This window comes from Vicia villosa, linkage group LG5 (assembly GCF_029867415.1).
Source record: "Vicia villosa cultivar HV-30 ecotype Madison, WI linkage group LG5, Vvil1.0, whole genome shotgun sequence".
Taxonomy (NCBI): domain Eukaryota; kingdom Viridiplantae; phylum Streptophyta; class Magnoliopsida; order Fabales; family Fabaceae; genus Vicia; species Vicia villosa.
This window is the reverse complement of record NC_081184.1, coordinates 32,100,643-32,126,401: the sequence shown is the minus strand read 5'-3', so window position 1 is coordinate 32,126,401 and position 25,759 is coordinate 32,100,643. Positions and strand designations below refer to the sequence as shown.

At 34.1% G+C, this 25,759-nt stretch overlaps 2 protein-coding genes across 2 annotated transcripts; both read right to left on the bottom strand.

Moving 5' to 3' along the window:
- Positions 1–8,609: 8,609 nt before the first annotated feature.
- Positions 8,610–9,926, bottom strand: LOC131604465 (uncharacterized). Its single transcript, XM_058876901.1, has one exon. The coding sequence runs from the start codon at positions 9,924–9,926 to the stop codon at positions 8,610–8,612; it is 1,317 nt and encodes a 438-aa protein (XP_058732884.1).
- Positions 9,927–13,983: 4,057 nt separating this feature from the next.
- LOC131606470 (F-box/kelch-repeat protein At1g74510-like) lies at positions 13,984–20,201 on the bottom strand (the record flags this gene model as incomplete). Its single annotated transcript, XM_058878692.1, has 2 exons — positions 13,984–15,202; positions 20,185–20,201. Coding segments are annotated over 2 exons (1,236 nt in total), but the record flags the coding sequence as incomplete, so codon positions are not given.
- Positions 20,202–25,759: the final 5,558 nt, after the last annotated feature.

Sequence of the window (25,759 nt, the reverse complement as noted above, 5' to 3'; positions counted from 1 at the left end):
GTGTATAAATCTCAAACCAGAATGGTTGAAGAGTCTACACATGTAATATTCGATGACAAAGAGCCTGACTATGACACGTCAGAGCTTGTTAAAAGTTTTGCAGATATGCAGGTTTCTGAAGAATATCTAGAAGTTGGACCTTCAGAAGCTAGGAACTCAGAAGTTGTTGGCTCATATTAAGAACTTTGAAGGATAACTCGTTCGATGGTCAAGCAATCTGTCATACCCCAATTTTTCCCCACTCTTTTTTAGTTTTCCATATGGCTCATGCTTAATTCATATGCATGCATGGTTATCAAGTTATCCAATTAGGTCATTCATTTTAGAATTTTATTCACCGCATTTTTCATAATTCATCAATGGGTTAAAGGATGTCCCACATTTCTTTTGTAGTTTCGCAGTGAGAAACTCGCAAAAACTCATTAAAATTGATAGTGGTAGTGATGACAACTTTCACTTTTAAACTGTAATGCGCATTTTCTTTATCATCTTTGATCAAATCCTTTTCAGATTTGTTTTCTAAAACATCGTTAACTATGTGTGTAGGAACAAATGAACCATCATTCATAGCCTTCTAAATACCATGATTCATACCTTATATGAAAAACTTCATTTTCTCTTTCCAAAAACTTTACCCTTCTCCATCAAATAATTGGGTTTGCTTAGTGAATAGCTCGAAGTCTTTTTTCCTCCTGAGATGAATAGTCCTTAACAGGAGTTAAGCTCTGATGCTTCTCTAATCCAATGAAACTCCCTTAGCGTTGAGTGAAAACTTCTATTTATAGGAAAAATTATGAGCCTCGTGTTAAGTTCAATGTCCTCTCGTTCAACATGCCTATCTTGCAGTGACACCCTGACTAGCCAGACGAGCAATGCTTGCATGTCTTCCACTTGTACTTGGCCGTCTTTGCTCGCTTAACGCACCACCCTCTCGACCAGCACGCTAACCCTTGCCTCACCATGATGTACTTGCACAAGGTGCTTCCACCTAGGCATATACCACACCCAACACGCTTGTAGATGAGGCCTGGCGAGCCTTGGTTCTTCAGGGTTTTCTTTTGCTTGTTTTCTTCGTGTTGATTTAAGGTTTTTTAGTTCTTTTCACATGTTTTTGATAAATGCATAAAAAAAAGTCCAAACAAGTGTTTCTTTATTTTTTATAGATATATCATGGATTTTTAGGATGATTACTTGTAAATTAAGCAGTTATGTGCCGATATTTTTAACATAAATTTGTCACTTATTATTAATAGTTTAGAACGAGAAAGAATTTTGATTATTATGAATATTTGAAAGCGTTCAAGGAGATTAAGAGATGTCTTATAAAACCCTTAAATCATGACGCCTCATAAATAAAAAACAATTGAATTCATTCTACTTCAAGGGAAACAACTAGAATTTTTCTCACCCAAGAATATTCAAATGAAAACGGAAGAGTCATATATTATCTAAGAAGTAAAACTTTAATTAATGGTGAAATTAAATATATTGTTATTGAGAAGTTATGTTTAACCTTATATCACTCATTCTCTAAATTGAAGTAATAATTAAAGAAAAACCTTTGAAACTATACATTTCTTGGGAAACAATTGGAAGATTTCTCTCAAGAATATTCAAATGGAAATTATAGAGTCATATACTTTAATTGATGTTGAAAGTAGATATAATATTATAGAGAAGCTATGTTTAGGTGTTCAAAAGCAAATTGACCCAATAGAAAACCGCAAAACCAAATCAAACCAAACGGAAACCACAAAAAATCGCATTTGGTTCGGATGCGTTTAGGCTATTTTTTAATAAACCGCGTGGTTCGATTCGGTTTGCAATTTGTATTTTATAAACCGAATCAAACCTAACCAAACTGCATTATGCTACAACCCCCCAAACATCAATTAACTTATATCCAATTCAAACTCAAACCTATTATGTCTTAGCCTTACTATTCTCTTCCTCACACTTTAGGTTTCAGTTTAAGTCTTCTCAAATCTCTCGTAGCGGTATTGCACCTTCTTCCCATCTTTCCCAAATACATATCACATATTATTTTCTAGTCTTTCATCTCTTAAGTTCTTTCCTTTTTATCTTATTATTTTTATTCTACTGCTCTCTCTTCCAATCATGTTTTTAATGTTCTTCTTCTTATCTAATTGCATCTCTTCTGCTCTTTCTTTTTCATCTTCTCTAATATTTCATCTCCTCTTTTTTTCTATTTCATTATAATGTTTTTAATATTGTTTTATGTTTTTTATTCCACTTTTATGTAATATTATTTTTGTATATTAAATGGAAAGTTGTTATCCAAATATGATGAATTTGGTTGCTATTTGATAACACATAAATGACTAAATACAAAGTTATGTTGTCATCAATATGTGTATGTATGGCTCAATAAATATTTGTAAAAAAACCGAACCAACCGAACCAATCCAAACCACATTGGTTTGGTTTGGTTCAATTTTATTTCTAAAAATCAACCGAACCAAACCGAACCACACACTTTTTTCTCTTGCGGTTTGGATGATTTTTTACGTCAAAACCGCTCAAACCGCATCGCAAACACCCCTAAATTGTTTTGCCTTATATTACGTATGCATTAAATTTAAACACACTATTAAGCTTTTTGAGGTCTTTGTAACTTTTCCCTATGATATGAGAAAGCATTTGTTATTAAAACCTATTTTGCATAGTACATTGAGGAAATGACACAAGGTTGCAAATTATTATACTAATATAGATTATAATTCCAAAAAAAAAAAATTATATTGGTTTAAGAAATGTAATATGCTTAGTGTCTAGAATATTTAAAAAATTTAAATATGCTTAGTCTCTAAAATATTTAAAGAATTATATGGTGTTAATGAAATCAGGTTCCATGATAGATTTTGAAATCAGATATTAAGTTACAATTTTACTCGATGGTTTAAGACCTGTGATAGTATAAATATTCATATATTTTACAATTAAATGAAGTTTGAAGTACAACAATATAAAATAATCTAAAATATTATCGATTAACCTCCTTTAACAATAAATTCCAAAAAAAAAAATGAAACGATTTGGGAAATCATATGGGATGAAAGTGTTACCTCAACATGTGCAAAAGTTAAAAAGACAAATGTAATCGCGACGTTTGATAAATTGCATTAAGAATTTTGAAATTTAACACAAGTTATTCGTCATGAAAAATATAAAGATGAGACTTATGTTAGATAAGCATTTTAAAATGTCAATTTCAAAACACATTTGAGATGTACTATTTTACGGTAGTTTGTTGTGTAAAAAAAAATATAAATGTCAAGTTAGGACTCTTCGAAGAAGAGTAGGAAATAAACTTCGCTCGAAGAATGCATGGCTCGAATATAAGTTTGGGCATCAATTAATTCTTCTAAGAAATTGATATATGAAGCCACTCAACAATTTATTAAGCATTTTTAACAATGTGATTCCTATCACTACATGTGTGATTCAAATAAAATGGCTCTATGGAAGTGATGATTTGATTTAACTCTGAGGTGATTCCAATCCCTATGGTAAAACTCGAATCAGTGATATTTTTCTTATGAGTCTCAAAGATGTTTTAATAACTTTAAGATCTTCTACGAGTGCACTTAATTGTGTTGCAGAAATATTGAATAATGCATTCAATATTTAATAAAATTAATTGGAGTACATACCAATGCAACTTTTACATTTTAGAACATATACATAATGAGTTGCTTATGATTTTATTATCTTCTTTCAACATGTTTTTATTCTTTTAATTTCATCTATTTATTTACATGTGATAATAAATTGTTTTGAAAAGCAAAACAGAATTTATTTTTTATTATTTTTGGTCTTTTTTATATTCTTAATATAAAACTTATTATGATCCATTTTTAATAAGTGTATTTTCAACTCATTTACTCAAATATGTTGTAGACATACTATCTTTTAATATAGTGAACAATTACCAAGTTTAATTAAACACAAGTTTCAATACAAATTACAGAAGTTATAATAAATAAAAAAACAATGTAAACACATAATATCTTAAATGCTAATATTTGATTGTTTTCAAAAGCATTAATGTTGAATGCGTTCTTACTAGCTATTTTAGAAATACAATAAGTTTGTTCTTTTCTTTTTCTTTTTTGAGGAAGGATTTACACATGTGTATTTGAGAAAGATAAAAAAAAAATGTATATTACTGTCATACCCCAAAATTTACCCGACATAATCCACATCTTCTAATTTATTAAGGGTGTTAAAAATTAAGAGCCATAGGGTTTAATATATCTATTATTAAACTCGATCTCTTATAAAATTCCCTTATAAATTGTTCGAAATAAAATTGAGGTGTGAATAGCAAACATGGAAATCCAATTTGTTTTGGGCGCATTTGTTCCCCATCATTTAATCCTTTTTTAACAAATAATTACTAACTATTAGTGTTAGTATTATTATTAACTTTATTAATCTAATCATTTTTATTAGGATTTTTATACATTGTTAGGATTATTAGTATTATTTTTTTTTTGATCGAAAGAAAGTTTCCATTCAAACTAAAGAGGTTACAATGTCTCTTGCAGTGGGGTAAGATCCCTGCCATACACAGTCTCCCTCTCTGTGCCCAATACTTACCAGATTATGAGCAGCAGAGATAAAATTTCTAGAAACATAAATGACACAAGCTTTCCTAAAACTATTACATAGGTTCCTACAGTCAATAGCAACTGGCTCAAGAACAGCACGATTAGAAACACGATTAATACAATCCACCGCGATTAAACAATCTGACTGAACCAAAATCTCCTCGATATTCTTTTCACGGGCCATACTAAGGCACCATCGAATGGCCAGAATTTCTGCCAAGGCTACTTCGACATTCATGGCTTCCGCTTTGCATGCTGATAAGATTATCTTTTCTCCAACGGAAATCACACATCCAAACGCTATACACCCATCTTCAAAAACTCCTGCATCACTTTGGACTATATGCACGCCCTCTCCCTCCTCTGTTACGCACTGACGAATTATGTTCTTTATTGCCAGCTCCGGATTCCACTTGTTAAAATCCACCACCATATTCAACGCTGCCCTTGCCACCTCTATAGGAGATAGATGTTTTGATTGGAAGACCAGGATGTTTCGAGCACGCCATAGGTTATATGTCACTGAACACACCAGCTGAACCGCCCATTTATCTTTTTGTGATAGCATAGATTCCAGCCAAGGGATGAGAGCCGTGTCCGTTTGTACTCGCAAACCCAGAATAGAAGAAAAGAAAGCTTGCTTCGCATATTCGCAATTCAGCAAGATATGCTCCACATCCTCCACCCTATCGTTACAGAAAGCACAGGAAGGATCCAAATTCATACCTTTAGTCCTCAGGTTTCCTCTTGTAGGAAGGATGTTGTTTGCCGCCCTCCAGAGAAACATCCGTACCTTCTGGCTGATTGGAGTTTTCCAGATTAGGTGCCATAACCTTTGAGTATTCACATTAGAAGGGCCAGGATCTTTACTAGTCTTTTCCTGCATGCATAAGTGATACGCCGACCGAACCGAGTATTCTCCATTCTTCTCATAATGCCAAATTAATTCATCTTCTAAGTTCTGGCGCGCAATTGGAATGCTAAGAATTGAATAGGCTTCAAGAGGACTAAAACTTGATTCCACCAATTCCTTATTCCAGCACTTTAAATCTTGGTCTATCAGTTCACTCACTCTTGCATCTGGTCCGAAAGAGTCCAGTTGAGAAGTAGTTTTAAAACCTGCAGCATTCGGAATCCACCTATCGCTTCTTACCAAGACCTTCTCTCCGTTGCCGATACGCCAACGAGAACCCCTCTGGACCACATTCCTTGCACTTAAGATGCTCCTCCACGCATAGCTTGGAGAGTAACCAACAGAACACACTTCAACATGGGATCGAGGGTAGTACCTACCTTGAAAGATCTTTTGCATCAGCGAATTGTTGTTATTTAACAGTCTCCAGAATTGTTTCCCAAGCAGACTTGTGTTGAATGCGCTTATCCCGCGAAAGCCCAGTCCTCCTTCTTGTTTTGATCTGGCCATCTTATCCCAGCGAAGCCAATGGAGTTTTCTTTCGCCGTTTCTTGCTCCCCACCAAAACTTGGCAATGAGGCTCTCAATTTCGTCACATATCGCTTCCGGTAGTTTGTAGCAGCTCATGATGTAACTTGGAATAGCTTGAGCTACCGCTTTAATAAGCACCTCCTTCCCCGCACGCGATAAGAATTTCTCCTTCCAGCCTTTGATTTTCTTCCACACCCTTTCAACCACCATCGCGAACACTTCCTTCTTTGATCTCCCGAATATGACTGGCAGCCCTAGATACTTGGCGTGGCACTCCACCGTCTTTACTCCCATCCTGTCCCGGATAAATTCTTTTCCTTCTTCACTCACATTTCGACTAAAGGATGCCTCTGATTTGTCTAAATTCACCACCTGTCCAGAACTGTCTTGGTATTTCTTCAGGATTTCCAGAATTATTGTAGCTTCGCTTAGAGTTGCCCGAGCAAACAGAAGAGAATCGTCGGCAAAGAAGAGGTGTGAAATACTTGGAGCCTTTTGTGCAATTTTCAGACCATGGATTCTTCCTTCCGCTACCGCCTGCTTTATAAGACCCGACAAAACATCTGCACATAGAACAAACAAATAGGGTGAGAGAGGGTCCCCTTGACGGAGACCCCTAGTAGGTAGGAAACTTCGGCATGGCTGTCCATTGAGAAGAACTCGATAGGAAACAGTGGAGATGCATCTTTCAATGAGATCAGTGAAGCGGGTTGGAAACCCCATGGAAGACAGCACTCCTGATATGAACTTCCATTCCAACCGGTTGTACGCCTTCGACATATCTAGCTTGAGAGCCATGTGCCCCTTTTTTCCTTTCACCTTCTTTTTCAGCCAGTGGAAACATTCAATAGCAATAAGTGCGTTGTCTGTGATAAGGCGACCTTGGATGAATGCGCTTTGCTCCTCATCAACTACACCTGGAAGAATCTTTTTCAGTCTATTTACTATAGTCTTAGTAACCATTTTCATCACTACATTGCATAAGCTAATCGGTCGGAACTCCTTCGGGGTGGAGGGATTCTTCCCTTTTGGAATAAGCACAATGTTGGTGGTGTTAATGTTGCTGGGATTTTTGCCATGATTGAGAATATCCAGCACAAGACTACTAACTTCTGCACCTACGATACCCCAGTATTTTTGGAAAAACAGTGCCGGCAATCCATCAGGTCCTGGTGCCTTTAAGGGATGCATTTGGGTCAGGGCTTCTTTAACTTCTTGCATTGTAAAAGGCGTCTCACACCAGGCCGCTTGATCTTGTGGCAGTTTGTTACTAACAACATGACACACCTCTTCGATCGTGCTGGGATTTGATGATGAAAATAGCTTCTCGAAATAGCCTGTCAAAATTCTCTCACAATTTTCCTCCCCCCTCCACCATTGGCCATTCTCATCGCGTAACTTTGAAATTCTGTTCGTTTGCTTTCTCTGATCTGCTTTCTTGTGGAAGAATTTATTGTTTTTGTCCCCGTGTTTCAACCATACAGCCCTACTTCTTTGTCTCCACGCTACTTCGTCAATCCTCGAAAGTTCCTCTCTTTGCTGCTCCAATTTTCTGTATCTTTTGATGGCTTCCTCGCTATCATTCCAATTACAATCCTCATTGAGTAGAGATTCAACGCGCTTCAGCTCTTTTCTAACTGCACCGGTTCTATATTCCTTGAATTGCTCACTCAGTTGCTGCATATCCGCCAGTTTGTCAACCGTGTTCCTCGAACTACCTTGCCAAATTCTTTTAATCATTTGTTCACATTTAGTATTACGGCTCCAATTTTCCTCAAACTTAAATTGATATTTCTTTTTCCTCTCCTTCTCCAGAAATTCTGCCTCGAGGTCAATTCGGATGGCTGATTGTTCTGAGCCATATCTGTGCAGATGAATCACTCTTAAAGGATTGAATCTGTTTATGAAGCTGTGTGAGGCCACGACCCTGTCTAGCCGGCACTGTATGTTGTCCTTTCCGCACCTACCATTGGACCAAGTAAAAGGATATCCTGTAAAGCCGACATCCAAAAGATCACACTCTTCCAGCGCCTGTCTTCCCCAAGCCATTTGTGTGGATGTTCTAATGTTCCCTCCTTTCTTCTCACCTTCGTAAAGTACATCGTTAAAACCTCCAAAGCTGATAGTTCTGTCTCCTTCACCTCTTATCAGATTCTGTAGCAAAGACCAGGTGTGCTTCTTGTTCTGCTCATTTGGATAACCATAGATCCCATTAAAAGCCCAACTCTGAGTATCCATATTGTCTGCCACATTACCGCTTATATGGTTTGAAGAGTAAGAAACGATTTCAACATCCATATTCGCCTTCCACATTAACATTAACCCTCCTGCTCTTTCCTTTCCATTTCCTGTACAGTCCACACTAAGAATTCCATCAAAAACAGTTCTCGTTTTTACTTTTTGTATTTCCTGTTGTTTCAAGCGGGTTTCCATTAAGAAAACCATGTCGGGATTTTCATTCCTCAGGAGCCTTAACAAGGCTCGAACTGCCCGAGGACTCCCTAAACCCCGGCAGTTCCAACTAATCACTTTCATTGTGGTAGGCGGTGTTGGTTATCCAACACCACCTCTGGTCCTTGCTCGGTTGTTACCTCCTCTTCTTGGCCTTTCAATTTCTTCTCTCCCTTTCCACAAGTGTCCACTGTTCCATCTATTATCATGACATCAACAAGGTTTCGCTTCCCACGTTCCACCTCTTTTTCCACTGTCTTTGATGAAGTTGCCTTTCTCGTGTTTTGTCGCCTTATCCATTTACGCTTTTTGCTCTTTCCTTCCACTGATAGCTCCTTACTACCTTTCCCCACATTTGAGATATCCACCGCTCCTAGTGATTCCGCCATAGCTTCGATCTCCAAATTTGTTTTCCTGGGCTCCTTACCTTTCTGGACCCTATTACTTTCCATCAGTTGTATCTCTTGAGTATTCTTTTTAGTTGTAGCGATTTTTGCCCCAGGTTCGTCTTGCACCATTGTCCGTTGCTGCTCTACTTCTCCTTCTTCCCCGTCTTTACTTTTACCTTTCGTTTCGTGTCTACTTTGGCCGGAGGATACATTGAAAAGATTCTTGCTACACGAGCTGGACGATGTGTCCTTCTTTTTGACTTCTTCTTGGATTCTTGGCAAAGGAGACGCGCGCAGCCAGGCTCCGAAAGCAAGATCTTGTTCCTCAATATTTTCAAAACCCTCTTCGCTTAGGTCACCCACTACATCACAATCTTTGATCTGGTGCCCTAGCTTCCCACAGACAAAGCAAAATGTTGGCAGTCGTTCATATTTAAAGTGTACTCTCAGGTTCTTCTCCTTGAATCGCACCATCGTTCCTCGCTTGAGCGGTTTCCTTAAATCAATGTTGACCTTGATTCGCAGGAATCGACCATTCCTGTGAGCTTCCTTTGTGTCAAGTTCTTCAAAATCTCCCAGAATGCCTCCTAATTTCTTCGCCATTGCCTCAGATCTAAGCATTAAAGGTAATTCATAAACACGGACCCAGAACGTTCCGAAATGCATGTTCAACTCCGAAGGTTGTTCTTCCCCTGTAATTCTGCTGAGTACTAACAAATTCCTGTCGAAGCTCCACTGACCATTCTTCAGGATATTTTCCATTTCTCTCCTTGTCGTGAAGCGAAAGAGAAATAGATTCTTATTCAGCTCCTGTACCTCTACTGCATTTTTAAGCTTCCAAGCTCCAAGCATGGTACTGATGAAAGCTTTTGAATTGAAACTGTTGTCCGTCCATAATCTACCTGCTAATGTTCGCTGAAAGATTTCTCCTTCGCAAACCTCTTCGATTTCCGCTGTGATCCCTTCTTCTTCTTCCTTCGAAAAATCAACAGATCTCCACTTCTCCATGATACCGAAAGGTAGAAAGGTTAAGAAAAGAAAACACAGAGAGCCCTGAATACCGAGATTCAAGAATGACCACACTGAGTGGTGGGAAAACCAGAAAAAACTGGAAAAGGAACACAGAAGTGATGAGGAAGACTCTCAAACCCTAAAGGATGAGAGATGAAAAGTCACGCTAAGTTCTAGAGAGAGGTAGGAGAGTCTCTCTCTAAAGCACGTGGGTAAATAATTTATGTCATTTTATTTATTAGTATTATTTTTAATATTAGTGTTATTAGGATTATTGTTAGTATTATAGTTAATTAAGAGTTTTATTTTAATTAGGCTTAGTTTATTACCTATATTATCAGGTTTGGGTTTTTTTTATCATTTCGATATTATATTTTTTTTACTAACATTTGCATTTTATTATTTACTAATTTTTATTATTATTAACTATTGATATTTTAATATTTAATTAATTATTAGGATTATTAGTGTTAGTGTTATTTTTATTTAGAATTATTATTATTGTAATTTTTTATTATTATTTTTTATCATTTGATTTCTTTTAGTTAAATAAAAAATGTATAAGTATTTTAATGCTATTTTATTGCTACTATTAATTAGTATCATTTAGGCTACCAAAATAAATAAAAAAGGGGAAAAATCAAATTGGCCCAATTGTAGAAGTCACTATTCACGTTCATGATATCAGACCAAATCTCCAGCCAATCTTGACCAAAGAAGAAAATTATCATGTAATTTGCAAATCAAATCCCCCATGTTAATTTCAAAGATTGACTTGAATTTTGTTAACCTAATGCAATAGATATAAATATTTAAATTAATTCAAAGCGTAAGGGGGAATTCGGCAGACCAAGAACAGGGACAAAACGCAAAAATCCGGATTACCCCAAAAACAAAAAAACTTGAGATTACACCGATTCAGGCCGTGTTGAATATTCAGGGAGATTCTTCGGTGATCTCCAAAACTATCACGATCATTACCAAGGATCAGAGTGCCCGGAGTCACCTCCTCCCGGCCACGTTTTTGCGTTTTTTATTTCCATTCGTTTTTGATGATTCACTATGCCTAAGAGTGTGTTTGGATGAGGTAATTAGAAATTTTAAAGTAATTTAAAATTCAAAGCAATTCAAATGATTCAATTCAAATCCATTTATTTTTAAATTGTTTTGTTTGGATGGAGTATTAAGATAATTCATTGTTAGATTTTTGGTGTCATTTTGTATAAAATTTTAATTTTTTGGACCAAATTAAAAAATGAAAAAGTAGGGACTAATTTGTAATTTTTAAAAATTTGAAGGACCAAATTGTAAAATTTAAAAATTATTAAGGACCAATTTGCAATTTTTTAAAAAAATTGTGGTCAATTTTATAATTTTGAAAAATATGAGGACCAATTTGTAAATTTTGAAAAAATAATAATAACAAATACATTCTATGGAACATGAGAGAAATTTCAAATTCTTTGGTTTTTGGTGTCATTTCAAAATGATTAAATTTAATTTAGATGGAATACTCCATAAATTTCCATCATTTTAACAATTTTTCATTTTTGTATCCAAACAATGGATTTTGGTACAATCATTTTAAATTCCCTCAAAACATTACTTTCCCTCATTAAAATGCTCCATCCAAACACACTCTAAGTGTATTTTGATTATATAATCTTGTTTGCCATGATGTGGTGAATGATTCCAGATAGTTTAATTGAAGTTTCTCTGCAGATTCATCGTCCCACCATGGCTAGGTTATTCAAGCTTCAAATTGGGGATCTGTTTATTAGGAAAAATTGGCCAACAAAAATGCTATTAATGAATTCGGCGTGAGGAGAGGAGTTTATCCATGGCCTCGAAATTGATTTTCGTTATGTGTATGAGATTTCATGTTTGGTCTTTTTGTAGTGACTGTTGGCAACTGTAGGTACAGACTCTGTATTTATCCAGATAAATTCACGAGGAAGAAGACACAGCTGCAGCTGCGCGCGGTTCGTGTTGAATTTTAAATGTCAAATTTTGTTGTCAATATAACAATATCGTTTCAGTCTAATAACAACATATGCAGCGTGATCCAGTGGTATGGCGTGTGTTATGGTTACCCTAAGGGACCTGGGTTCGATCCCAGCGTCCCACTTGCTTTTTTCTTCTTTTTTTGGTTTGTTTGGTTCTTGTTTCTACAAGATTCAATGTGCCAAGTCCACGGAGGCCCACCATACACCTGCGATCACCACCACCGAATGTACATGAGGACCGATCCAATGACTCACAACGTGGGGGTATACCATGGACATTCCTCAATGCACAACGCAGGATAACTGCCAGTTTTTTTTTACATTAATATTTTTATTTCTTTTATTGTTTATTTAGAATAAATATTAAATAATTAGGTTTAAATGAATTAATTTATAAATTAGGGTTAAAAAATAAAATTAGGATTAGGGTTAGGATTATAATATTTTTCCCGATTATTCGACCATCTCGATTTAATTTATTTAATCTATTTTAATTAATATTAAATCACAAAAACCATGTAAAGGTTAAGTATCAGGGTTTTCCCAATCCCATTGCCATTTGGAAAAAATATTAATTCGATTAATTCTTGAATAATTCTCTCCTATCCGACTAAAGCTATTGGTCGCATTAGACGAGAGATAAAAATATATAATTTAAAATACATTTAATTTGCTGCCCGCAACGATCGAATCTATCGATCTGAGTAACCAGCAATGCCCCATTAATCCGTTAGCTATACTGATCAAATCGATTGATCATCGCATCTAACGGTAACATATCAAACCAGGGTTGTACGCCATCTAAAACACACTAAACCACGAAACTACAAAATTCATCTCTTCAACACTGCGATGTTCAAAACTACGATAAGGTAATTCAAAATACCTTGCGAACTTCGTATTTCAACAACTGCGACAAGGCCATTCAAAAAGCCTTCAAACACCTCCATAATCAATTCTAAGGCGTACAACCCTGTGCCCGAACTATGTTGACTCTGATCCTCCCTAAGGAGGTACGTAGGCACTTGGATAACCAAGGCGAGTCCCCCTCCCTAAAATCTCAATTCACTTAAAATCTCAATTTTGCCCTTTTCACTTCTTTAGCTATTATCCTAAATATTTTAGCCATAAGCCTTAACCTTAGATACAAACCTTAGGAAAGGGTTGAGGGTGCCTAACACCTTCCCTCGACCTGATTATAATAACTTACCCCGAATCTCTTATCTGCGTAGGGTTTCCTATTCGCCCTTCAGAATAGGTGGCAACTCTAAACTTTATTTTTAGGGCAGGTTGCTACAATTACATATGTGCATTTGAGAAAGATAAAAAGTGGATAGAAATATCACATTAGCTAAAGTACCAATTTCGTAATCAAAATAAAATTGAAACCTTAAAGATGAGAATAGTATGCTGATACATATTTGATTGATGATTAACAAGGTTTGCTTCTTCTCTCTTTAGTTTCTTCATTTTATTCCTACCAAATTTTTCTTCTTTTTTTCTCTAATTTTATTTATATATATATATATATATATATATATATATATATATATATATATATATATATATATATATATATATATATATATATATATATATATATATATATATATATATATATATATATATATATATATATATATATATATAACATTTCTTATAACACTAAAATGCTCAATTAATTAATGTTTTATTAAATTTAAAATAATAGAGACATTAATTTACAAGCAATATCACTGAGCAGGTCAAGAAATAAACTTTCTCATAAACTAAAATTCAATAAAATATTTTAAATAAAACTAGATAAAAATATAAAAAATTAAAATTCTAACCATTCTTCTTGTAACATTATTATCACTTTGCAAAATATGAAAAGCTTATTAGATTTTATATCAAACATTTAACCAGATAAAAATCTTCAACAATCCATTATTACAACTAGCTATATATTTTTCCACCACCTCCACCAATAGAAAATTGAAATTAAAACATCAATATAGAATAAAAATAACATAAATTTAATATTACAAAAGTAACACTAAAAAACATCAACATCCCATCACAGTGCAATTATGAACAAAACTCCTTGTATTCTTTGTCGCAAGCTGGTTCCACTGTGGTGCATTGTCATCTGGGACCCAAGCATTAATTTCCAGTATGCCTCCCCCATGAAGACTACGACCTCCAAGAAATACTAGTTGATCTCCACATGCTCGAAAGGCTAGTCCCCAACCATTCATTGAATGGGCGTTCTCGGGAAATCCTCCAATAGTAACCCATGAATTATTTCCTTTAACATACTTCTTTACTTCCTGTCGTGCATAATCAGCGACATACAATACATTTTTTACAACAGCAATCAAAGGAGGTGAACCTGAAGAGGGAGGTGTCTCAAACACCCCATTTCGTATTGGGAACATGTTAGGTATTTTACGCCATTCATTTGTCGTCATATCAAACTCCTCACCGCATGTAAGTTGTGTTATTTTGTCAGCTGCGATTCCACCAACAACATAAAATTTTCCATCCATAAATACACCTGAACACATTTTTCTTGCTTTATTCATGTTTGGAAGGGCTTCCCATTTTCCGGTTTCTGAGTTATAGAGCTCAGCAGAGCTTAAGATATTGCCACGCGGATCACAACCACCCGCTAATATGGCAATTCCTCCAAGGCTGGCAGAACCAAACAAGAATCTGGGAGTATTCAACATTTTCCCAACGGACCATGTATTTGTTAGAAGACTATACTTATAGATTTTAGGAGCCATTAATTCCTTACCAAAAACTAAAAGCTCGGTACCAATAGCTAATGACTCCTTATCAGATAACATAAAGCATTCATCGCAAATTAATTTAGGTAACCGCATCCATCGACCACGATTTGGGTCAAATGCCTCCCATTGAAGAACTTCACAACAGAAATAAACCCAATGTTCTATTATTCCCATTTTTCTCCTAAGTTGATAAAGTTCCCCAGTTCGAATTAGTGATCGAAAACTCGTGTTTAATGCAGCAATTGATCCATAATCAGACCTTGACATTTGAAGGAGACATTGAATTGATATATCCCGACCAAGATGTTGAATAAGAAAACTCGAATCAGGAGCCTCACTAGCATGTCGTTTACCATTGTTATTTCCTTTTGAATGAGACGGGAAAATAGCACTGTTTTGCTTGTCCTCTTCTTGATTATTTTGCTCTTCCTTTTCCTTATAATCTTCCCCTTGGTCTTCTATATTTGTAGACATCGCTAGTGTTTTTTTTCTATATTTGGTTAACTTTTGTTACTTGAAGATCAATCAAGTGATGATAATAAAAAACAAAGTATTTATCTTTCTTAAATAATTTTGGCATCAAATTTACATGATCTGCACAGAAATATAAAAAAATGTCTAAATATATCAAATGGATTGAAAAACTTATTGAACAATTTTCATCAACTAACTTATTTATTTAACACACATGGTAATGAATATCCAATTGTCCTTACCATCTTACCAAAAATGATAATAAAACATCAATATTTGTTATTGTAAAGAATTTTAATCTTCATTATCAAATATTTGTAGGTTACCATAGGGAAAAAGTTCAAATATAAGAGCGAGGAGTTTTTGAGAATTAACCGGATAAATAAATTTAGTCTAAATGATGAATTTCATACCCAATTGAATAGCTACAACATTTATCCATCATAAAAGTTGTTTGAGTTAACATAAATCTCATTCACCTTTTTCTACACAATTATCTATACTCAATTAAGAAAATTTGATGACCAAGTAAAAACACAAAAACACATATAAAAAACTCAAAATAAAATGGGAGAACAAGAAGAAAAACTTATAATTTTGGAAGAACTAAGAAGTAAAATGGAAAACTTAGTTCTCTATCTACAATTTCTCTTATCTTCAAAGTGTATATAGTCTCTCAATAGTATTATCTGTATGAGAGATCATGTCATTTATATGCCAATAGTGTTGTTTATATAGTGTAAAAAATTACACAAAATAGCAAAAAATTTGCATCCGCCCATGGTATACGTAAACTACGTAGCACAAACTCAATATTTGGGGTTATCTGCGTGAAGTCACGCCTGTTACTTGTTCAACACACATTGTGATCTTAGGTCATTGTATATCAATTCTTTATTTTTATTTTTTAAAAATTTACATTATATTTTGTTTTTTCTTGATTTATCACCTCGTCTTCGCATTCACTTTATTTCATATTAGTTGTCTTTTTTTGTCTTAGTTATAAGTTTGTTTTATTTTTTGATAATCCACCGTAATTAGGGTCTCTAATCTTCAATAAGTGTTTTAAGTTATCACACGGTTTAGACCCTTTATGAGTCTATAGTCCTCAAGACGAGGATGTGACATCCTTTTTTTCATGAGTTGGGTTGCATATCAAATACTTTTTTTTAGTAACAGCCGTGTTACCAACTCAATCAATACTTTATTTTGAATTACTTTTCTTTGAATTTCAACAATTATTAAAATGAGTAAATATGAAGTTTATAATTTAAAATATTTTGTGAAAAGTCGTTGCCCTCATTAAATTCAGCTTTAATTTTAATTTATATTTATTTTATGATACATCATATTTCTTTTTTTATGAATAGTTTATTGAAGATTTTTTGTTCTTTCATATTCTTTGTTTTAAGTTCATTTTAAAATATACAAAAAAACAATAAAAAAAATTATGTTTTGTTAAAATTATTTTTCTTTTTTCCTTAACACGATTATTAAATATTTACTAATGTATTTCTTTAATAAAAGTATTGTTGATAAAATAAGAAAATTTCTTCACCCACCTCCTAACCTTCTTGCTCACCCTTGGTGAATTTACAACATTACCCTTTGTTTCGGAAGTTCATTTCCGAAACGGTACTTTTTTTTGGAAAAAAGGTGTTTTCGGAAATGAACTTACGAAAACGTGTTTTTTTTAATATAAAATATTGGTTTCGGAGATGCATCTCCGAAATAAAGTTACATTATCAGAAAATGAGGTGTTTCGGAAGTTCATCTCCGAACGCACCCCCATGATGGAATTCGGAAATGAACCTCCGAATTTATGTCTGGACAGAAGAAAAATGAAAAACAACAACGATTCGCTTTATTTAATCGGGTGAAGATTACAACGATAATATTACTGAAAATTAAAGTTACATATTGTTGAACACGGGTAGGTGGGGATGAGTCAACATTTTGATAACGTCGTCCGTCGATCTTTGAAGTTTGGCGTCCAACTCGATCGGGCCTTTCGAAGAAAATCGGTCGAACGTTGTCCACATAACCGCTAAATCTTCGTCGTTCTTGATCTCAAAAGGTGTGAACTTAATGCCTCCCTCTTCGTTAAGCGATGGCGAGCGGTACTCGAGCTTGACAACCTTTCGATTCTAGGGATAGCGCAAAAGCGTGTTGAGCGACGGTATCAATTGCGCAAACGGCGTGTCGCGCGAGAAGCGAAATTGGAACGGCATCGGGTAGCCGGTTTCAAAGTAGACGAATGCTAGGTGGGGGTAGGTTTGTGTCATTTGTGTTTTGTGGTGTGAAGAGGATGAAGAAGAGTGTGTAGTATTTATAGACTTATTGGAGCATTGATGGCCCAACAAACCTTATCCTGCCTCAGGGGACATTTCGGAAATGAACTTCCGAAAATAGGCTCCAGACATGTATATTTCGGAAGTTCATTTCCGAATTATGCAGAAACAGAGGTGAATTTTGCATTTTGTGCATTGCATTCTGTTTTGTGTAAACAATACCAAAAGCATACAAAATAGGCATAAAATAGGCAATGACAACATAAAACATACTTATATTATATATGTATTGAATCGGTCCGATTTTACATGATAAACAACAATACATACAAAAAATGATCGTTACAAACAAAAACGATCCGGAACGAACTAAAATTCACCGAACCAATCGGTGGATCCTAAGTCCAAAATAGGCACGTTCTTCGACCGCTCTCTATTTTGCTCGCGCTCTTTGCTCATCATTTCTTCAAACTCCACCATCCTCGAAACGAACGGATCCGGCCAAGTCTCCGCCTCATTTGAACGATGTGCCGTCCATTGACAAGAAGTAGCCGGTATAGGACAACCCGGTTTCAAAAACACTTGAACGAAGTGCCGCGATCGTAGATACCCGATGCATATGATGCGGCCCGACGCGTCCAACGGCGGTCGACTATGAAGTGGAAAGAAAGTCTCACTTAGTCCAAACCTCGTCAAATTGATACACACCATATCATACGCACTTGCTATTAGATGACCCATATCGGGGAATGACATCCACTTCGAAACCGGAGCGATACTGGTAAGTGATGGAACAAGTGCATCATGAATTTTTGCAAACTTTTCTTGATTTTCATATAGTCGGCCGTAGATGTCCCGATACGAAGTCAACTCCGCAATGAGTTCCCGTCGGACTAAAGTGTGATTATTTTCCCCTTTACCGAGCAAACCTGCAACGGCCCGATATCCATAATTGCCGTCGCCTCCAACATCAACGATGTTATCGATATATTTGTGCATAAAAAGTGGCATCTCATCAATGTAGACAATTGGTGATTTTTTGATCGGCGGTGTACGAGGTGACTTCGAAATACGGGCTCCTTTGTTACCACTACACTTAGACTTCGGTGTCTCATGAATTTCCGGGAACGATGCATCAACATGTTCAAAGTAGGAAGGAGATCGTTTTGTTGACGTGTCATCTTGTGTAATTTTGGACTTTTTCGGTGCACCTTTCGTTTTAACCGGTTGAGATGGCGGTTTCAAATCGGTGGTCTCCGGAAATGCGATCTTTCGCAATTGTTCTTTTATGTGCATTTTTGTTGTGTCGTCCGCTTTAGAAAACTTCTCCATTATCACTTCCAACTCGTCGGAGATGGTGATTTTGGAGTCATTTTCTTTCGGCGGGTCAAAATCATCAAAACGAAGCTTCTTCCAATGGTCGGCTACCTCATCCATGCGTATTGGTGAATTCAACTTCTTCTTTTTTGCAAGTATACAAGCACATGGAAGGCCGTATGTCTTTCTAATGGTGCACCCACATAATGAACTATCGGGCCCCGTGGTCTCCGACCGCTTAGCTTCATGAAACAAAAAATTCAAACCCGTTCGAGATATGTTGTAAATCAATTGGGAGAATAGAATTTGGCCCTTATACCGGTGTTCCATAACCGTCTTGCTCCGACCGAACGATGTTTGAATTTCATTGTGTTGATTTTCAAGCATTTGGTTCACGGTGTCCCATCCCCGACACAAATATCCCTTGCTATCACCCAACCACCTCTTGAAGACCGCATGTGCGGATTCAACACGGTTAGTCGTGGTGCAACCAAGATGTCTAACTCGATTTGTCCAAGCGCACACGACTTTTTCTCTAACTTTGTCAAGAATGGTGGATTCGACGTAATGACAAAATGTCCTAATGGAACCACACAAAGACCTAAAGTGTACCAATTTCTCGGTATACACCTCTTCGGAGTGTGCATCCAAAATTTCCTTCCATGCCGACATTATCCTTTCAACCACAACACCGGCTTTGACAACTTTACCGTTTTCATCCGGCTTATCTTTTGTCCCAACCGCGGGTTTCAACTTGCTTCTCACGTTGCAAGTTATGTGATACCGGCAAAGTAACGCGATCGATGTCGGGAAGACGGTATCGACCGCATTCATCAAAGCATTGTCTCGATCGGTGACAATGACGTTTGGCATAACCTCTTGATCAACTAACAAAGACTTGCAAATTCCCAAGGCCCACGTAAAGTTTTCTTCTTTTTCACACTCCAAAAAAGCAAACCCCACCGAATAAGTCTTGTCCGTCGAGGTCACACCGACGATCTCTAGAAGAGGAAGCCTATACTTGTTTGTCTTGTACGTCGAATCCATGACTAGAACGGTTGGAAATGTGTTGAACAATTTGATACTTTCGGGATGAGTCCCAAAAATATCACGCACGGTAACTTTGTCCTCGGAGGTTCGGAAGCTTGAAACATAATTGTTATCGCCTAGAAGTTTCAAAAGTTGTTGCATTTCCGACCGAGGGCCCATATTCAAAACCTTGAGATTGCGCCGTTCATTGTAAACTTGCTTGATATTTGAAACGCTATCCGGTTTCTTACGCTTCAAATCGGCAAGTATGTTGCGAGGCGCCACTTTGACTATCGTTAGGTCCGATATCACATTTCTCTCTTCGCGGGACAAACGACACGCCATTGGATGCCCGTGTAACTTGACATCCAAGGCATGATTATGAATTCCACAAATTACGGTTAACCGCCACAAATCATCAACCCTCTTAGTGGCACGCAACTTAAACGGACACCCGCACTTTCTCGATCCCGTGTCCTCGTGTTTTAGCACCCGGTTTGATTGTACATATCTACCACCCCGTTCGCAATTCAAAACAACGAAAGCTTTCCGCCTACTATTTCCGTTGTCCGACCTTAAAATAACAATTCCAAATCCATGTTTGTTAGCTTCCTTCCGAACCCAATCAATCAATTGTTCTCGACTACCGAAACTCCGATCATTTGTAAAATGTTGCCGAACATCGACCGCATTGATCATGGGAGTAGCGTCAATAACCGGATCGTTATTAACGTTGACAATTTCCGGATTTAATACTCCATCGTCTTGCACAATGTTGTCCGGATGCACCATACCTAACAAATGCAAAAATTAGCAAAATTGGCCAAAACTGTTTTTTTTAACTGCCAGGGCATATTTCGGAAGTTCATTTCCGAAATTTATTAGGTGATATATTTCGGAAATGAACTTCTGAACCATATCAGTTTTCAGCATAAATTTGTTGAATCAATGTAGTGAAATAGGGGATGAAATGAGAGATGTTTACCTGAAATTGTAGCTTTCTATGCTCCCTTTAACGTGATCAACGGTTTGAAACTTGATTTTAGGGCGAAAAATTGATGGAGATTGATTGGGTTTTAGAGAGGGTTTTGAGAAGTTTTGGAGAAAAATGATGAAATAGTGAAGGAGGGAAATTTGTATATGCAGAAATATTTTCGGAAATGAACTTCCGAAAATATTCACGGTTTTGAATTTTTTATGACTTCGGAGATGCATCTCCGAAAATACCAAAAAAGTGGTGTTTTCGGAGATGCATTTCCGAAGTAAAAAAAAAATCAAAAAAAAAATAACTTCGGAAGTTCATTTCCGAAACAGGGGCAGTTTTGGGTTTTCGCTGGGGGTGACCCCCCATAGGGAGGTGGGTAAAGAAATTTTCTAAAATAATGGTTAATGATATATTGTACATGGAAAATGACCAGTAAAGATGAAACTTTTTTAAAATGATAATTCAAATGGAATGGCTGGAATAAAGAATTTATTTCAAAAATAAATTTGGGAAAATAATTTTTTATTAATTAATTAAAATAATATTAATAGTCATTGTATAAATGACCAGTGACAATTAAAACCATGTATTGTAAGGTTATAAAGCTAATTTTTTCTCACAAATTATTTGAATTTAAATTATTATTATTATTATAATTAAACTATACAAATTATGTTTTTTCAATTAAAACCTATTGAGTTGGTAACCTATTGCAAAATTTGGCGTGAAAATGCATAACTCAAATGTAATGTGTTTGTCATTCTTAGTTATATGCATGGCATTCAAAGCTCAAATTTATTATCTAGCATCTAAATAATGGTAGTTATCTGACTTTCTTATAATGGAAGCAAATATTATTGTTGATATCTTTATGGGATAATTCACATTTACCTCCTGTCATTAGGGCGAGTTTTGGTTTCTCCCTATTAATTACTCCCTCCGTTTTTTATTATAAATCGTTTTAAACTTTTCACACAGATTAAGAAAAATAATAATTGTTGTATGAAAATGAGAAATTATTAAGGTTTTTACAAAATTATCCTTTATTAATGACATGTGGAAGATAAATTTATATAATTGAAAGGAGAGAGAATAATAAATATTTAAGGATATAATAGGAAAAATAGCATTAATTATTCATTGGAATTGTAAAGCGACTTATATTAAAATACAATTTTTTTCTAAAACGACTTATAATAAAAAACGGAGGGAGTAGTTTTTTTGGATTACCCCTATAAATGCAAATATATGTTACCAACTCAATTTTTTTTGGTAATCCAGGAAGTAATCCAAAAAAAATAATTAATAGGGAGAAAACCAAAACTCGTCCTAATGGAGGGAGGTAACAGTTATTTATTCCTATCTTTATAAATGCAAATATATGTTTGTCAGCATCTTAAATTCTTTTCGTACGATACACGAGTTATACATTACTTTCAATTAATTACTAAGTTCTCTTCAACATGTTACCGAATTACATGAGTTGTGCTACTTCAATTAAAGTTTAAATGAGAGATTGGACTTTGATCTTCTATTTTTATTTTAAAGTTTACCTGAGAGATTAGACTTTGGTCTTCTATTATTATTTTAAACTATATAACTTTTTGATTTTTTTATCAAGTGTTTTATTTTTATTTTTTAAGGTTATTAAAGATATTATGAGATGATGATTATTTCAATTGTTATGAAAATTGTTTTCAGATTATTGGCTTTACTGTTTTAATTTTTTTTTGGTAATGTCTTAATTTTTTTTAAAAGGTTGTTGATTAAGTGCTAGATAGAATTTAAGTTTATATATTGTTTAAAGTGGAATTCTTTAAAGTAAATCCTAAAAATGACTCTTATCTTTACTTTAATATAAATGTTTTTTTTATAAATTTGATATTTACAATACTTAAATAAATACTATTTAACTGTAAAAACAGTGTAAACAATTAAAAAAAATAGGATATAAAGATCTTAAATAAATAGTCTAATCGTAAAAAAATGGTGTAACCAATTAAAAGATTGTGGTATAAATATTAGGCAACAATTATGCAAGTGTTTCCTAAACAAAAACTTAACTAAACTGAGGTAGAAAACTGTTGTAATTGATTGTTGTCTTCGGATACCAACTTAATTAGATTGTTAAGTGGGTTATGCATTTTCACTCCAAATTTTGCAAAAAAAGAAAAAACACGGTTTTGAATAAAATTATAATAGAGTAGCATTTAATTACACGATTTAAAAAATAAATATATGTTCATTGGAAAAGGTGCAGTAGAAAGAATATTTTAAATAATTTTTTTTAATTATAAATAATATAATGAATACATTATTTTTAAAATATATTTAAATATACAATAATATTTTTATATGACTTGCATGGTCAAACTTTACATTAGAGTAGCTAGCCCAACATTTTTTGAAATTAAATTAAAAATTAATATATTATATTTAAATAGTTTGTATAGCTTTATCATCAAAATTATATATTTTTATTGTTACAATTCAATAGGTTTTAATTGAAAAAACATAATTTGTATAGTTTAATTATAATAATAATAATTTAAATGTAAATAATTTGTGAAAAAATTTAGTTTTATATCCTTACAATACATGGTTTTAAGTGTCTTTGGTCATTTATACAATGACTATTAATACTAATTTAATTAATTAATAAAAATTTATTTTCCCAAATTTATTTTTGAAATAAATTCTTTATTCCAGCCATTCCATTTGAATTATCAGTTTTAAAAAAAATTCATCTTTACTTGTCATTTTCAAAATACAATATATCATTAACCATTATTATATCAACAACACTTTTATTAAAGAATATATTAATAAATATTTATTAACCGTATTAAGGAAAAAAGAAAAATAATTTTGACAAAAAAATAAATTTTTATTGTTTTTTTTATATTCTAAAATGAACTTAAAACAAAAAATATGAAAGAACAAAAATTCGTCAATAAACTTTTCATGAAAAAGAAATATGATGTATCTTACAATAAATATAAATTAAAATTAAAGCTGGATTTAATGAGGACAACGTCTTTCCATAAAATATTTCAAATATAAACTTCATATTTACTCATTTTAATAATCGTTGAAATTTAAAGAAAAATAATTCAAAATAAAGTATTGACCGAGTTGGTAACACGACCCTTACTAAAGAAAAAGTATTTGATATACAACACAACTCATAAAAAAAGGATGCCACGTCCTCATCTTGAGGACTAGACTCATAAAGGTTTAAAACCCTGGGATAACTTAAAACACTTATTAAAGATTAGAGACCCTAATTACGGTGGATTAGAAAAAAACAAAACAAACTTATAACTAAGACAAAAAAGACAACTAATATGAAATAAAGTGAATGGGAAGATGTGATGGAAAATCAAGAAAAAACAAAATATAATGTAAATTTTTTAAAAAATTGATATACAATGACCTAAGATCACAATGTGTGTTGAACAAGTAACAGGTTTGACTTCACACAGATAACCCCAAATATTGAGTTTGTGCTACGTAATTTACGTATACCATGGGCGATGCAAATTTTTGTTATTTTGTTTAATTTTTTACACTATATAACTAATATCATTGACATATTAATGACATGATCTCTCATACAGATAATACTAATGAGAGATTATATACACTTTGAAGATAAGAGAAATTGTAGATAGAGAACAAAGTTTTCAATTTTACTTACAGAATCATGCAAAGTGTACCGGTATAATTTTAATAGACCTTGAGAATGAAGAGGTAGCCCAAATTAGGTTATGAGTCCCCCCAATATACGGACATGAGGCCGCCCAGCAAGGGACGATAGGTCACCCAAAACAAAGCCTTAGGTCGCCCATAATGTAGGCCATGAGACCGCTCAATTGGGCTTGGCCACACAAATTGAACCATTCAATCACCATATGTGACTGATGATGTGTCCAATCACTAACATGTTGTAGGAGCGAGTCAAAAGGAAAATTTTCTCCCCCATTACTTGAGGAAAAATAAGCCTCAAACTACTCCCATAAATTAGACTCGAATATAGTGGACCGTTGGGTTATTGGTATGTACGGTTATATATATATATATATATATATATATATATATATATATATATATATATATATATATATATATATATATATATGTATATATATATATATGTATATATATATATATGTATATATATATATATATATATATATATATATATATATATATATATATATATATATATATATATATATATATAAAAGTTTTGGGATAATGTGACACTTCTCCATAATGTATAGGATTCAATTCATATCTCCATTGATACAAAAGGAAGATGTTAAGAATCTTTAGTATCATTTGTTAAGTTTATCTATGGAGGAATTAAGTTTTGGGTGAAGTAACTAATCTCATAAAATTGTGGATTTTAGTAAGAATCTCACTAAGATTGTTTATCTCACCCCATGTTGTTTTCTTTCATTTACACATGATCATGTGGCAAGTTAAGGAAAGAAGCAGATTACTTTAAATTGGATATTTAATACCTTAACTATTATTTCAATTTCTGTTACACATTATATGTTGATGCATTAAGATTGTGTTGTATTTTGGTATAGTTATGGTGTATTTTGTACTATTTTGACGTGACTAGTAGCAACATGATAATACCTCATATTCTTATTCTAGACATGTAGCATGGGGTATTATATTTTCTATTTTACTTTCCAATTCCCGCACTTCATTAAAATACATGATAATTTTTTTCATTTAAATGTTACATAGAACTTTGAAGTCGTAAACCTCTAAACTAAGATTCCAATATGATCTAACTTGAATCCTATATTATTTTGTTAAATTTATTATTTGAAAGTGAAACTTTTTACTATCTACAACCGCTAGTTCTTAAAAACCAAAAATAAACTGACAATTCACTTCAAGTTTGTATGGTTGGTCTATAAGTTCACTT

Coding starts and splice junctions, on each gene's coding strand:
- LOC131604465 (XM_058876901.1), bottom strand. CDS start 9,926: ATGGAGAAGTGGAGATCTGTTGATTTTTCGAAGGAAGAAGAAGAAGGG.